Genomic DNA, 17,053 nt, shown 5'->3' on the forward strand with positions numbered 1-17,053 from the left:
TTTCTTTTGTGTTAGAGGAAGAAATACAAGGGAATTAGCCCAGTAGGAAGGCGCTCGCTGCCTGTGCCGGACTGGGAGACAACCGAGACAAATCTCTCTCGTCAGCAGTATTTTCCTCAGCGTTTTCCTGCCCTGCTTAAGTTTATTTGCTCCTGTTTACATCTCAGCTGCCTTTCGGGCAGATTAATGGCTGTAACGTTTCGACTCGTCCTTAATATTTCGAATAATTTCATTTCCAATCGTATGGGCTCTTCTCGCGAATCTCGGCCCGGGCATTTTTCCGCTCCGTAGCGCGGGCAGGTCGGGAGTTTTGCTCGCTGCGGCTGCGGCTGCGGCTGCTCCTGCGGTGCCGTAGGAGCACAGGGACAGCACGTGCATGTGGCCTCCAGATTTGCACAACAACCTCGCGCACTCCAGGTATTCGGATTACGTGGGAAGGAGAACACCAGATGACGATATTACAAAAAGTTATTACGGATGTCAGTATGTTACTTACATGATCCGGTTTGCATGTTATGGTCTGTAACTATAAATATAAACACTTTGAAAACGTGCACAGAGGAATGAAGGACTGCCAGGAATCTGGAAGAAAATATGCCTAGAAATTATGACGTTCTCTAGTTTTGCTTCTTACGGAAAAGTTGCTTCCGGGAGAGGGAAGAGATGGTAACTGGCAATTTTGTAGCTAGCTTTGCATGATTGTCATGCTACCACCATGTTCATACGATATATATCTCTCTCTCAAATTTTCACAAGAAAACGTCATTAAATAATGAGGATACTAATATAGCCACTAAAGCATGGGGCTGTGGGTTCTGCTCATAGCTCTATCACATTTACCTGGGCAAGTATGAACTAGGAAAAGTCATTTAAATCCTTAGTGATTCAGTTTTTTCATTTGTAAATTGAAGAACCATAGTGATAGTAAATAATACAAGTATGAATACTTGCCTGAAAAGAGTTACAGTCAAATGTGTCTGTTGTTTCTGATACGATTTAGAAACCTAAAGCGAAAGCACTTACATCATGCAAACTGTTGCTAACTGCCCTGAGATACCATTGGAACCGGCATTTCATAAAGAAGGATTTACTATTTGGTATATTAAACTTTAAAATCGAGTGCATAGGAACCCACAGTTGGTCGGATCCTTATCTCAAAAACACCAACATAAAAGACTGCAAATGTGGATCCCTGGTTTAAGAGGGATAGCACTTTACATGCCAGACAGGAATACTCAGGCTAATATTGCATTTGCTGCTGTATATAGATACACACACACTTCTACAGACCACACACAACAGAAGAGGGTAATAGTAGTAAATATTTATACTATGGCTGTCCAGAAATCTTATCAATAAATTATCTCCTACATTATTTCTCTGGTAAATTTCTTGCTATAAACTCTGACTTAATAGTCCCATAGGGAATGAAATTAGGATTCGTTTATTTGAAAGGATCCTCCCAAATCCTGCATGTGAGTCCCTAGATATCAGAAAGTTATAAATACTTTACTTTCTACTCTTCTTTTGGCAACACTGTGGCACTTTGTCTTGTTTTGCAGATATGAGCCATGTAAAAATATCTTTATCCTAAATTAAACTGTGACTTCAAGGAAATGGACTTGAGTGGCCTCCTTGGCTTCAGTAGAGGTGTAGTATCTCTACTCCTTGTGGCAGGGAGCCAGCTCTGGTGGTAACACACAGGCAGTTGTACTTACTGGGACAGAATGCTATGATGCTCCCTTTCCTATCTGGAAGTGTCTTGAGTTGTTGCTTAGAATACTAAACCAAGTACTTTTTATCTTTAAAAGAGCTTAAATTTCCATAATGGGCTTCCCCGTGTCTAAGTACCGAGCATGAGTTGCAATGACATTCAGGAATCAAATGACACATCAAGCCTGAAGGGCTTTTCCCAGCCAGAGGTGTACCCTGAGACTACAAAAGTCTTCCTCCTAATATTTAGGGACTTTGGATATGGTCCAAAGTTTGATTTGAAACACATATATTTTCAGTCTTCACTTGAAATCCAGGTAATTATAAAGTCAGAGAAAAATAATATAAAGCCTTGTTGTTGCAAGATATAAAGAATACTCAGAAAATCAACAAATTTACTACCTTTAATTACCAATGCAGTGCTGTTACCTTACTTTTTCAAAGAAAAAATAACAACTTTTTATTTCAGCTAAAGCATCATTCAGCAGTCTCCAAGGCCTCTCTTCGTTGCTAGACTTTTTTTACAAGACTATATCTTAAAACAGAACTTCATCCATCATTTTTTTTTCCCAATCATATACAAATCCTGTCTCAAACTAAAAGGGTTTCACAGAATCTCATTTGGAGAAGCTATCAATTACTTATGGAATTTTTTGTGTTTGCCTTTTGTCAGACAGTCAATGTGGGTAATGTAGATTTCAGAGTAGCGCAGTGATTATAAACAGGTGTTTATACATATGTGCTGTAGAGAGCCTACATTCAAATACCCTTCCTAAGTGAGGAACAGGGTGTGTTAGTCTACCTCTCCTATTGATTCTGTTTCTTTCTTTTTTTTTTTTTTTTTTTGTTTTTGTTTTTGCTTATCGTTTCTCTCTGCAGGTGAAGAGGTGAGAAGTATCTCACTGAAATACTGAAAAAAAACCCTCTCACTGAATTTGCTCCTTTGGGACTTTAGGATGGAAGCCTTGTGTTTAGGAGTTTCCTTGCTGCTTCTGGTTCCAGGATTTGTCCTCAGTGACAGCTCTGACAGATACACTGCCAATCAGAGTGACTTGGGAAACTACTTTTCCACTTTCTCAGGGATCGAATCCAGCATACTCCTCACCACCAGACAGCCCCTGGTGTCCAACCAAACTGTCAAATGCTCCCAGCAGACTAGGATTGCTGAAACTTTTAAATACATTAACACGGTGGTATCTTGTGCTATTTTCATCGTTGGAATGGTTGGGAATGCAACTCTGCTGAGGATCATTTACCAGAACAAGTGTATGAGGAATGGCCCGAATGCACTGATAGCCAGTCTGGCACTAGGAGACCTTATCTATATCGTCATTGATATTCCAATCATTGTGTACAAGGTAGGATGCAACAACAATACATTCTCATTGCAGTTTCCCTACCAGTACACTGTTTGTTCTCTGTGGTTACTCCTTTACTAAGTAGTGCTCTTTTGTCAATGAATAGCCCACTTCAGAAAAAGTACAACTCCTTTTTGTTCTACAACAAAAAGCTTGCTCTCAGGTCTCACCTCCATAAAGAAGAAGTGTTTCTCCTGTTAAAGATGATGTAGCTCTTAGCTCTAACCAAAGCATGGCCTTGGGCATTTCACAGGAGCTCTTCATTTATTATAGCTACAATAGCTAGTGAAAGAATTTATGAGGGAAGACTTTTTATAAGCTCTTCTCCTTGATGGACGTACAGCATTGGACTAGTTGCTATTTTTGGAATATCCTATGCTTACTTGATGTTTTTACAGAAAATACTCTCTGTGATCTGCAGGCTTCATGTTACAACTTAGCAGAGACATTATGTCAGTTAAGTTGAGTGTTACAGTTTTGTTTTAATATTCATTAATAGCAGATTCTCAAAATTATTCCAGAGTTAGTAAAATCAATTATATCACAGAACATTTTTGAAATATTAAATTTCATCTGGATTTGGCAAAGTATAAAAAGGATGCTCAGCAATTCTTAAATCTGGCATAAAGTTATCCTGTCCTAGTTTTTTTATTTTCCATTTAAATTAAACAAAGCCATAAAGCAGTGCTTTTTCTGATGCAATATATGTTTACTAATGTAACTTGCATGATTCCAGGAAAGGCTTGAACAAACAGAACCGAGTCCTCCTTTAATATATCAAGCTAATATTAAATCATCTTAGAAAATTGACAAAGAATTTTTAAGCTTCTGTCTGTATCTTTGTGGATGGTATACAGGTGTCTAGCTGATAGAATATTATAATTTTTCTTTCTTTTCTCAGTAAAAATTTAAGGTGTCTCTGCTAGTAAATAAAATACTAAGTAATATAATGAAAAAAACCACTCCTCACAATTTTGGCCCTTAAAGAATCTAGAGACTTAACTTTTATTTCTATGTGTTTTAAACAAAACATTTTAATGCATAACTTTATAATAAGTAGTGTCCTGTGGTTTCAAATGGATTTTAAAATTAAAGAAACAGTGAATTGAAAAGACATATTTTGTATCTATATAGCTATTGACATCAGAACTATTGATCTGCGTTATAACACAGGTATTGAAAGGACAAGGTCATAAAAATTTGAATTCATTAACAGATTAAAAATACGTATATGTGCATACATTACATTTGTACAGAGGCATATTATCTATGGTAAAACGCAATACCTGGTTCCGACCTTCCAGCAGCATAAACTACAGATAAGTCTTTTAACTTTATCTGGTTTTAATCTAATATGAATTGGAAAGACTGTTAATAATAATGGACATGATTTAATGGAAATGCTACTTTCCACTTTTCAATATTCTACCTGGAAAATTAAATAATCAATTTGTTGATAAGATAGCAGATATCTGTAGAGTAGTTTGGATTTACAAGTTGATGAGAAAGATTAGCCTCTGCCTGATTTGAGATTCACCTGTCTTCCATAGCTGTGGGGATGCCTAATGGGACATGGAATTGGAGTTCTGCATGTTTTCAGTATTCTTAGTGAACTGGACTCATAGCCTGGACTGCATCTCCCATGATCCTTTACAGTTTCCTCCCTGATGAATTATCCTGATGTCTTTAGGGATAACTGCTCAGGCAGTGCTCTTACTTCTCATGGTATTTCTGATAAGAAATTTTAAGCAGAAATGGCATGCGTTTTTTTTTTCAGAGCTGAGTTTGGGAAAGAACAGGTATTTTTATTACTTTTTTTTTTCCCTAATCTTTCAAGAGCTTTGCTGCTTCTTCACAAAGAGGAATGGAAATCTGGAATTAATTTTGCCTTTCAGAATTGTCTTTTGATGGTCTAATGAAAATTCTTTAGAAGTTTAGTTAAAGGTAACAGACAATATTTTTTACATCCCTTTTATTATTTCATAATAATTTTTTTCTATTAATTTTCTGACACTTCTTCTACATTCTATATGTTCACTTGCCTTTCTATATCTTATATGATGAGCTAAACTGTGGTCCTGAATATCTCTGTAGAAATGAAATTATTTTAGCCTATATGAAAATGTATTTCTATACTGCAGAGTATTTCATAAACAAAGGCTATGAATGAAACTGCAGCCCCTTGACATCAGTGTATGTCAATTGCCACATGTAAAAGTTAAAATTGCTTTCACAAGCGTAATTCTAGCTTTTAGTAATTTTTTGAGTGCTTGAACCTCCAAAATAAATTACTTTAAAATTACCATATACAACCATCTTGTTGTAGAGGTTAGCTGCATGTATTCTGATACAGGGAAGCGTTTATACCATTTATAAGGGAGCTCTAGTACTTTTGATAAGAAATTCTATTATTATAAGGGAGCTCTAGTACTTTTGATATGAAATTCAATTATTATGTATAGTCCATTTCCCATAAACACCATTCAGTAATATGTCTACTTATATTTGGAGTGGATTTAAAGTCTCTTAAATGGTATTCCTGTTTGTATCACTAGGGATCCTAAAATCTGTGGCACCATTTAGCTCCTTTTGTTGCGTGACAATATGAAGGGTGGCCACTGGAAATACCACAATTTGAAAGTGAAAGTGATAGTCTTTTAAGGAAAAAAATTATTGAGGTTTTATTTTTGTTTTAAAGATTAAGTTTTAAAGTTTAAGTTTTAAAGTATTTTATACATTGAGTTCTGAACTTTATTTTAAAGATTCTTCTACCTTCAGAGGCAGCCTCATGTTGAAACACATATTAGTATCATATATAAACAAATGGTGCCCAACACTTAATGCCTTATAAGTCATATCTTCATTTTAAGGAGGACACAACAGCTCTGAAATCAGAATTAGAGTAGACAAGCATTCATCTGCATATTAAAATAACTGATAGTACAGTATTAAGATGGCCACACTGTATAGAACAAAATGTGTGATACTATGTAATTATAATGTAATACCAGAAATAATCACTTTCCTGAAACATAAAGTAGCCTTAACTATTTTGAAACTACTTTCAAAAGAGAAGTAGATAATTCTACTGATATTCAAATCCATTTTACAATTCCTTAGAAAGAGGCAGCTAAAGTTTATAGTAATTGAAAATGTAAGGTCCTAGGAGAATTGAGGCCATCATTCTGTTCCACGTTTACGCAAGTAACGAAGATGTGATGTTGGGAAAAGAAAAAAGAAGTTATGTAATTTATGTCAGCTAAAGATATGGCCACAGGTGTTTGACATTTTTATCCTTTCTTCACAGTACAGGAGGCTCAAAATTCCCCCTTACTTTCTCCTATTACTGTAATTATATAGTGGATTCCCCTTAGCAATTTGTTAAATGGATTGAGATGTGAGTAATATTCACCAGCCTCCTTTGAAGATATTCTGGATGTATTAAAGCCCAATTACACTTAATTACTGTTAGTATATACATTTGTAGTATCAAATCAATATCAAAAATTGTAACAAATTAAGCTTTACGGGAAGGGTGCCAGTTATAAATCCAGCCTTAATAGACTGAAGTAAGACAATTTCATTTTCAATCACACGTTCATAGTACCTAGACCCAAATAGTTTCCCCTTTACCCAATTTACCCATAGTTTTACCCATCTTTACCCATACCCATCTCAGACATTCAATATGTCAAAGCCTCGAAATTGGTCAGAATGACTTCTTTGCAGTGAAAAGAAGATTGGGAAATACTACTTTTATGTTTTACACTGCAGTAGAGGTAGGGTTAAGGCACTCAAGAAGAGACAGTTTTCATACCTCCTTTTTCTAGTATCAAGTGGCGCAGCAGGTAGTCAAAAGCTGCTGCATCACCTGCATTACCCATCACTACCACGTGTATTTGTAGCAAATAAGTTAAGTTTGGATGCAATGCACAAAAACTTCTTTAGAGGACTGCTTTCCATAAGAAAACTAGACAGTTTTCTAAGGCTGTGCACAGGCAGCAGCAAAATATCCACAGCACCACTATTGTCTTGGCTGTGCTATAAGCTTTGGAAAGCCCCTATGGCTGCTGCTGCTGTCACTGGCTAAAGTTTAGCAGAGCAATAGCAAGAACAACAGGTGCTCTCCACAGAAAAAGCTGTTCACAGCTCTTTCCTGAGCTCATGGAGCTAGAAACGCTCTAGGCCAAGGCTCTCACCTTTGGAATGGCAAAATTCAGTTTTAACTGTGTTATTGGGAAGTCCTGAGCTGTCTCTGCTTCCATTTTTACGTAATGTAGAGAAAAACATTTAAATGAGTTGTATTTAATGAAAACTGACCTACATAGGATTGACATAAATTATATTGCCTTACATCTTAATACGCTTAACTCCTTAAACCATTAGTTTATAAAGTAGATGAAGTGAATTAGCCAGCTTTAAACTTGTTTCTTTAAATGTGAATATCAAGCATTTTCCTAATTATTTTACTGGTATAAAGTGAAAGACATCTGCCCAGAAAACAAGCAAGCATATCCAGTGCTCAAAGAGCTCAAGAAGATGATGTTTTCTTTAATAAACTAAGGTTTTTGTTAGTAAATCGGTGTTCACGCTTACCTGAGTTGCAACAGCATCTAAATCTGAGTAGTCCACCTAGAACACTATGGGTCTAAATGTAAAAGGTAGCTGGCAGTAAGCAAGCACCTTCAGCCATTTTGTCGTCAGTACAGGAAGACTTAGATAAGACATTTCTAGTCACGAATGTTTTTCAGCATCAGAGCAAATGTGTGTTAGACCAATCCCTTCTTAATCACAAATTATTTGGCATACTTGATTGCCTTTACTGAGAGAATTATTATACATAAGCAAGGATGATGATTAAACACATTAGGACGGATCCTGTAGGCCAACAGAGCAAGTGACATCCGCAGTAGCTTAGTTTTGTGCCAAAGGAGTATAAGGCCAAGCCCACAGCACAGGTAAAGTTAAGTGTACTTCGAAAAGAAAGCCCCTTTTAAAAGCGAAGTTTGTCATATGTGCAGAGTATATTTTTCCATGAAGTACCAACACCAGTAGGATATTCTTAGGCCATTAGCTTAACAACTGCATTCCGGCCTTCATGGAATTCTTATCAGTGATTCCACGTAGCAATGTATTGGTAGCCCAGTATGAAGTAGAAACTCATATAATTTACTCAGAACATGACCTGTTATTTGGGCATATGTCTCCATGTGATGATCATATATAAAAGAAACCTAGAGGCAGCACAAGAATTGATCACTGAATCCTGAAGGCAGAAGCTACCCAAAATGGAACAGGGCAGGGAGGTCCATCAGGAATCTGTTCTTTCCATTTACAGACTACAGCTTCCTAGCAGCAAGTGTTTAATGTTCATACCAAGGTAGGAGTTAAGGAAGAGATTTTATATTCTAAGTCTCAGTTCAAGATCCACTCTGCCTTTAACTAATGGCTGTACTTTGTGGGGTGGGATATATGTTCCCTTCAATGTGCAGGCGGCTCCTCCCTCATCTTCAATTTTACATCTCATGCCTGCCTTGCTGTTCTGTAGATTTGTAAGACTGTACAGTACCTAGAGACTCTAGGTTTAGCAGAATATTTTAGTATATTCGCTCTCTTTATTTGCCAATCAGCTGAGCTCTACAGATAACAAGGAATTGTTTCAATTGTGCATATCCAGGGTTTACCAGTTCTGCAGTACTTTCTTAGCAGTCCTGTCACTCTCTTTAGCAACACATGAAAGACAACACAGCTGGAAGAATAACAACAGCAATATTTTGCCCAGGGACCGAAAACATTCATTTCAAAAAAATCATCAGGTGCATAAGCACACCTTACAGCTCATTTCCCTGAAGAAGAGCAGCACAGCTTGAGAAACAGTCTACTTAGGAGGATGGGAAGTTAGCCAACACCACAGAACAACAAAAAAGAAACTAACCTTACGTTGTAAACAGAAAAAATGCCACAGGGGAGATTTTTAGAGTTGTTAGGAATGCTTTATGGCTAAGTAGATTTTTGTAATAAATATAAACATTTTAACAAGAATGTAAAACTTAGAATTTATTTTTTTACCAGTTAGTTGAGACAGAATGCTCTGCTCCAAAACCAGGGCATTTAACTTCTTACCTTTCAGGATCTCTTGAAGTATAATCTATTTTCTCTTGTGTAAAAACTATACATTCCCTTCCATAGCTGCCTAAACAGGAGAGAAATACTGTAGGCATTCATGAAATGGCATGAGACCCTCTGCTACCTCCACCTTTACTCAGCTGGGCAAAGATGAGCAAAATAGCAGAAAAAGCAGTGGTACAGCAATTCAGAGAAAAAATGTCTTTGATGGTTCTCATGCATCCCCATATAACCTTTCTTCCTCCCAGAAAAAAAACACAGTCTTTTATCCACCCAAAGTGGAAAAAAAGATGGCTCCTGGTTGTAGCAAAATTAGGAATGTATTTCCTGGAAAAAAAAAAAAAAACAGTTGAAGAGATGCAATGTGCATTCTCTACCATGGCAGTATCATGAATCTTAAGTATAAGGAAAAAAACAAGTGATATCAAAGTTAGCAGAAGCCTGAACTATCATGCCACCATGATATACTCAATATTGGTCTTGTGTCCTGCATTATAAAGGTTAGCCTTGTTCTTTGTTTTCCTTTACTTTTCCTCTTCTCACTGTCCTTCCCAAAGCTGAGACTTTTCACTCCAGCAGTGGGAAGGGAAGGAATACCTAGAGACAGGCTGTGTTCTCTCTCCTTCACCCTTGCATTTCTCCCAGTTTCCAGCAAAGTGGTGGAGCATGGCTGAGTTGCATATGTGGGATGAGCAACAGTGTACGGGTCCCAAGCAAGAAATGGATGAGGATTGTACTGCCGTGCAATTCTCTCTTGGACACATGGGTTGTAGGAAGAAGAGAAAGGCTTGAGAACATGAAGTGAATTCTTTTCCTATGAAGTTTCAGGATAGAAGGGTCCCAGTTGAGTCACTGAATCAAAATACCGCAATCAAAATACCACAAGCGGTACCACCCTTCTTCCTAACTAACTAGTCTTACAGATCAGAGACAGGAGGAACACTTCAGTCAGAATCGTCATATTTTGTCACTTAATGCAGTCAGCTCAGTGGTATAGACCTTGGACACTTCTGTATTCGGCCAGATTTCACCTGGATTCCAACCAAAACACCAGGTGCCACATTTGGCCCATGCCTTGAAGCAGAAAAGGGTGTACATAACTGCAGAACACAATTTAAGTACAGTTTTACCAAGACAGCTCAACGTGTCCTAGAGGACACTAGCCTTAAAAAACAAAGGAAAAAAAAAGTGCTGAACTGACAAAACCAAAGGAATTTATCTTGTCTTTCATTCTGGGCTATGTTGCAAGGAAAGGAAATCAGCCCAGAATACACTGGTTTTGTAACTCCTACTGGACAGTTAGCAGATGCTGGTCACTTATACAACCAGACATTATCTATACAAACAGAAATCTGCTGGTTCGGTCCCTTTCTCCATTACTGCACAAGTGCAACAGAAATCATGGAATAAAGAAGGTATTTCTATTTGCCCTGCTGAAGACAGAGCAGAAACTCTGACTGCCAGGTTTGTGCCAGAGTTGTTCCATCAGTATCATTGAACACTTAAACACCATGAAGCTCAGGAGAGTATCCTGCATGGGAGCGGCATGAGGGGCAAGGACTATCTGTATGAAACATAACTCAGTTTCTGGGAAACAGATGTTGTGTGTCAGCACAACAATGGTCCCAGGTGGATATAGGGAGATGAAGGCTCTAGAGCACTACGGTGAGACCAGAGCAGGAAAGGGTAGGTATGAAACCTTTGCTTTCATCCTCAATGCCATGTGGCAGAGAGAGAGGACCTCCTGACATGTAGTTGTTGAACTAAAGTAGTTTTTACAGAGCAGCTCAGAGCCGGTTCATATCAAGCACCTAACCCAGTCCATCTATTTTGGGCTGAGCTCCAGGGTCATCATCTGCTTGTAAACATACAATATCAGCCTAGTATTAGATAAACACTGTGGATGAACTTGAGCATGTGCTGGTGAATACTCATGTGGTTGGATTATAACATTCTCTCTTTCAGACTATCTATAAATTGCTTGGGATGCACAGTGGGACTTTATCTGTGTTTTGTACATCGGCTAGCATACTACTGGGGGTTAGAAAATAGCAACAGCAGTAGAAGAAAATCAACTGAGTGACATTTAAAAATCATTGCAAAGGAATGTTCTCAGTGCTGCTGTCTTGTTTGTTTCAAGCTGCAGTGTCAGGGCAGAGAGGCCATATAAAGCAGCAGAGAAGGGGGGATACTCAAGGAAGCTGTGGCTGTCTGGTCACTTTGCTGAGGTTTTTGAAGACCGACAGTAGAACCCTGAAATCTTGGTTTCCAATTTCAGTGTAAAAATATGCTGTTGACTACACTCATTTCTCGCTCAAGAATTGCATCACAGTGGAACTGTACGAAACACTCCTAAGTTGCAAATTGCACAAGGGGAAAAGTGCATTTCCTTTGTCGCATGTCTGATTTTGAAACCTCAGAGATGTTCTCAGTGGGTTTGCAAAAGCACAATCTATCCAACCAGCTCACGGAGAACTGGGGTACAAGTTGGGATAATCAGCCTGATTCCTCCTATCCCTGTGCCTTGAGAGAAAATGTAATCTGCTAAAATTTTTTACTTGTTTTGTTTAGGTACTAAAACATGCAAAAGCACTGGAAGAGCAGAGCCAACCGTCCCAGTTCTTATATTGTATCTAAGTAAATCAGGACTAATTCAATTAAATTCCTAGGTCCATTTTTTTTTATATACAAAATAAATGTTTTACTTCCCTCTGAAGTTTCTGTATCCTGCTAGGGCAGAACAGAGGGTAATAGACTTGTTTTGATGTAAAATTAGTAAAACCAAAGACAGGATCAGATTTGCCAGCTAAAAATATCTACAGAAGAAAAAACTGGCACCTAGTCCAAGGGGAGAGTAATGAACGCATAGCTGATGTGGAATGATAATGGAGTATACCCACAGAAAGGATTGCAAAGTTGATCTTAGAAATCAAATAACTTAACTCTGATCAGTGATTTTGATTAAAATGAACTTGAAAAGAATGTCTAATGATTTGGTACTGATGTTACTTTCATTAGTGGAAAAGTGTAAGAAACAAAAGGAATAAAATACTTTTAATCTTAATAAAGGAGAGCTTCCTGGGGTGTGGGGAAGATGGGTATATACTAGAACCATGATAAAGCTTCCCTGTGAGGAGTAATGAGTTAGTGAACCTTTTTCAAGTACAACACTCTTCTTTTTGAAGCTAATATTTGCCTTGTAGTAACAGAGTTTCACAGGCACTACAAAGTGCCTGCTCATTTCTACATGTGGCTACAGCCACAGTCGGTGCACGTAAATGAGTAGGTGGCTACCTTTCAGCCGCTTTTTAAAGTGTGATCTATAATGATAAATCAGTTTTGGGGCTCTGGTTGGCACAGGGGATTGGCAAAAGTCTGCTAGGGGCAATTTTACCTAGCAGTGCCATTTATAATATAGTCTTTACCCAGTCGTGCCTGAAAACTACTCTGATTTTACCCAAACCCAGACAAAAGTCTGGAGCTGAAATTCCATGTGACTGCAACTGGTTGGAGAATTACCGTGGATTCAGATTGCCCATTCTTTTTCCAACATTTTTTTCTGCAGCCCTGACATAAACTAAAGCCTCATACAAGAGTTCTAGGCAAAAGGCTAAAATATTGCCTGCAAACATTTGTTATAATGTTGCAAAGCTATTCAGAAAATAATTCCGCAGGAGTTTTCAATGTATTTCATTCAGTCTATAAACAGAGATAAAATCAGAGCAACTAATCAACGGCTCGAAGGTATAATCTCATTACCTTTGTTACTGAAGGTTCTGACAAGAGTTAAATCACCAGTCCTAGTGATCCATTCCCTGGCCCTCTGGCACTAAGGGGATTTGCTTTCATCAACTATGACTGTGCTAAACTGGAGTACCACTCCAAAGGTGCTTGCACTTTATCTGCTGTGGTCTTGATGGTAAATAACATGCTCAGCTCCAGAAAACACACAGCAACACACAGTAACAGAAGAGGAGCAAATGGAACGACATTTATATGATATTCTAACATTCACAAGAAATGTGAAGTAGACTTGGATTGATCCTATAGCTTATGTTAAGAAATCTCATTTTAATATTCAGCTGGAGAGAAAAAATAATCCAGTTAAAAACATAATGCCTAACAGATGCCTTTCCTATTTAAAGAGGTCACAGTATTAACACCCAGTTGACTGAAAGCTATGAATTGCTGAAATCTGTCTTGAAATACAAGTAATCAAATGACAATATGAACATGGTCCTAGAGAGACAGTGGCAGTATGTGGTACACAGCTGCTTCCAGCATTTTTGAGGTATTTGGGGAGAAAAAAAATGCACAAGCAATTTAGCATTGTGACGAATGGCTATAATAAAGAGGGAATGTGAAAAAGCCGGATCAGGAATGACTATAAGGAGGAGATGAATTCCTACAAATCTGGTATTCAGTGATAAATATCATGTACTGTACGGTAAAGTGCTCTGAAAAACTCAGGCTGTGGAAAACCAGAAAGGTAACTCTTACCATAACTGAGATAAAGACAGATGTGAATTTTAACTCCTCATAGTTAACATTTACATTGTTGAAGGTAGTGATTATTAGTATGTTTCAATTTAAACAGTAATTTAAATATAAATAAAATGTTTACTTTGAATACTACGGTCCTGAGCTACAACCAAAATTTGTTTTTCTAATTCTTCAGAGAGAATCCACCCACTCTTACTAGATGAGTGTGTTCCAGAGCCTAAGTTCTACTGAAAAAGTTTTCTAGTCCTTGTGGTTGCAAAGATACCTCCCAAAATTTGAACTGACTGTAAGCAAAGAAGAATGCCCAAGTATGAAGATGGCCTGGCAGAACAGGTCTGCAAGAAAGTAAATTCTGAAAACAATTCAAATTTCTGTTGATTTAATTATATTCCAAACAGTATAATCTTTGTTTAGTTTTACCTGTAAAAATGTTAAAAATATTTAACACAACCATATTTCATAGGTTGTGTTTATCACTGAAAGAGCACAACTAATTTTGCACGCAGAATGCAATGGTGTCAGTCTTTGCACATTTGTGCAGATGAAAGTATGGTTCCTTGTTCTCTCTTTTCCGCTTCGTGCTCTTTCCCAGGGACAGCTAGACTGTGGCACATCACACATTCTGTACTTACTGGAAATGTCTGTTGTGTCACCAGTTTATCTCCATCTCATGCACTTGAAAATAAAACTGTTGTAAAGTTTATATCTCTTTTAGTTCCATAAACCAGTTCCAGGTCTGGATCTGACCATCTTCAAAAATTCAGCAAAATTAGGTTTTAGAAGCTCTCAGAAGCTTGGATTTGGCTTATAATTGTTACTCTATAGTGTATCATTTGCTGCTGTCCTCTGAGGCAAATAAAAACATCTCCAAATTTAGACAGCATCATCAAAATATCTATGTTCTAGCCTTTGTTCCAAAAGGCTTAATATAAATCCAGTGACTCCACAGCCGTAATAATTATTTAATTATTCAGTACGACAATTGTTATTACTGCCTTTAAAAATGTGCCCTGTTTATACAGGGGATACAACATCAACGAGGATGTTGACAAATTTACAGAGGAGGGCCACGAAGATGATCCAGGGGCTGGAGCACCTCTGCTACGAGGACAGGTTGCGGGAGCTGGGATTGTTCAGCCTTGAAAAGAGAAGACTTCGGGGGGACCTAATAGCTGCCTTCCAATACCTGAAGGGAAGTTACAGGAAGGCTGGGGAGGGACTTTTTACAAGAGTGTCCACTGATAGGACAAGGGGAAATGGGTTTAAGTTGAAGGAGAACAGATTTAGATTAGATCTTCGGAAGAAATTCTTCAGTACGAGGGTGGTAAGACTTTGGAATAAATTGCCCAGAGAAGTTGTGGATGCCCCCTCTCTTGGAGGTGTTCAAGGCCAGGTTGGACGGAGCCTTGAGTAGCCTGGTCTAGTTAAGAGGTGTCCCTGCCCAGGACAGGGAGGTTGGATTAGATGATCTCTGAGGTCCCTTCCAGCCTGTGCCATTCTATGATTCTATGATTCTATGATATCTGGCTCAAACACTTGACATTTTCATTTCAAATCTAATGCTTTCTATTGCACAACCACTTGTAACAAGTAGGTAAGAGCTACGAGCTGCTGGGCTGTATCACACAAAGAACTCATCTTACCTCTTATTCATCCGACCCCTGACACAGGCTCAGGAGCAGAGACTTAGGGAAGAAGATTTAAAGAACGGTAGTGCAAAAGCGATTCTTCTGGTGAGAAGGTTTAGTGACTTTGTTTTTTGAAAGAACTAATCATGGTGACTGTAAGATCCCTTTCTTGAGTGGAATCAGCTAAGTTAGAGCTCAGTACTTTGTATGGACTTCATAATTTTTCTCTTATTACATTTACTTACATTGAACGTAATCTGCCATTTTACTGCCAGTGACCCAGTAAAGGGAGATCTTCTGTGACTCTGCAGTCATTTGTAGATTGGACTATCGAGGATAATCTCTTATCCTCTATTTTGTATGTATACTTGTTCAAAGCTTTAACAGCTACAGCTAGAAAGATTATTGCTTGCATGACAGTTATGCACAACTATTCACACGGATCAGTGCATTCATATTTGTTATGTAAATGCCTCCTTGGAAATACTAATCTAAAGCCCAGCCACTCATCCACTTCTTTCCAAATGGATGCTTTTCTGTTGCCTTGTACTACAGCCCACTTTGTATTATGGTAGTCCTTTAAAACATAATATGGAGGAATTATGTATTTTCTCCACACGCTTAAGAGTCTGGCAGTGAATATCATCATGAGTTACATGGTGGTACCTTTACAAGGACAAGAATCTGCGTGCACGCAGCCTGAGAATTCGTCTCTGAGATATTTTGTTATGAACTGTGAGTTATGATTTGACTGCTTGGTTTTGGGACATGGTAACTGCAACCATTTATGACAGAGTTGAGTTAGATTTTCATTATTCAGCACTGGTGGCTAAAGCGTAATAATAAAAAAACTTTTAACAACGCAAGTTACTATTACAACAATACAAGGTCAACACCTAAGTTCAAACTTTCACCCTCTGTGCTTCTATAGTAGCAGTTACTTCCCAGATTCACTCAGTACTAAGGATTATGCTTGAGGTTCGGAGAAGTGAAGATTACAATGGCTGTGTCTAAGAGCAGAAATAATTACAGTTGTTACAATAACAACTTGCTAAGTTACTATTTAAACATTCTGATTATTTTATATCTTCTCTTTAGCTCCTTGCTCAGAAATGGCCTTTTGGAGATTCTGAATTTGGACAGTTTCTTTGCAAATTCCTTCCCTTCATACAGAAGGCATCGGTGGGAATCACAGTCCTTAATCTCTGTGCCCTTAGTGTGGACAGGTACGGTACGTTTTATTCTTTTGATGGACGCTGTTCTTGCCCTTGCAGTTTTCCTAAAACTAGGAGCACTCAGTATGGTCTTCTTGGCAGGCAGACTACTGTATAGATGTAACTTACATTCTATTTTTTTGATATCCTGGCTACAAAAAAGCATCACATCCTTGGCTCAAAGTATAGCACAAAACCATTGGGCTAATTAAATTTATAGGGTTTTTAAAGGTACTTAAAAGTTTTAGTAAAGCATTATTTCAATTTCCTTTACCAAACAAAAAATTATTGGGATTTGACTCAGTAATCAGACTTCATTTTTTTCATATGACCTTATATTAATTTTGTATTTGGACAGGGTCCTAATCTTTAGTCTTAAAAATACTTTTTTCAACTCATTGCCTATGGACCATAATTGCAGTCTTTATTCTGATAACTTTTATAACTAGCTGAGTTTTCTTGAAGAACACATTAGAAACTTGCTTTGATAGTTTGACAATGATAGTTTGAA

The 17,053-nt window shown here is 37.8% G+C and overlaps 1 protein-coding gene across 1 annotated transcript in view; it reads left to right on the forward strand.

Moving 5' to 3' along the window:
* The first annotated feature begins 2,669 nt into the window (after positions 1-2,669).
* Positions 2,670-17,053, forward strand: part of EDNRA (endothelin receptor type A) — a 31,256-nt gene continuing 16,872 nt past the window's right edge. The window contains 2 exon segments of the mRNA XM_086611948.1: positions 2,670-3,071; positions 16,427-16,554. Coding sequence (XP_086468074.1) covers positions 2,670-3,071; positions 16,427-16,554 — 530 coding nt within the window.

The sequence above is a fragment of the Tauraco erythrolophus genome, chromosome 5, assembly GCF_009769465.1.
Source record: "Tauraco erythrolophus isolate bTauEry1 chromosome 5, bTauEry1.pri, whole genome shotgun sequence".
Taxonomy (NCBI): Eukaryota; Metazoa; Chordata; class Aves; order Musophagiformes; family Musophagidae; genus Tauraco; species Tauraco erythrolophus.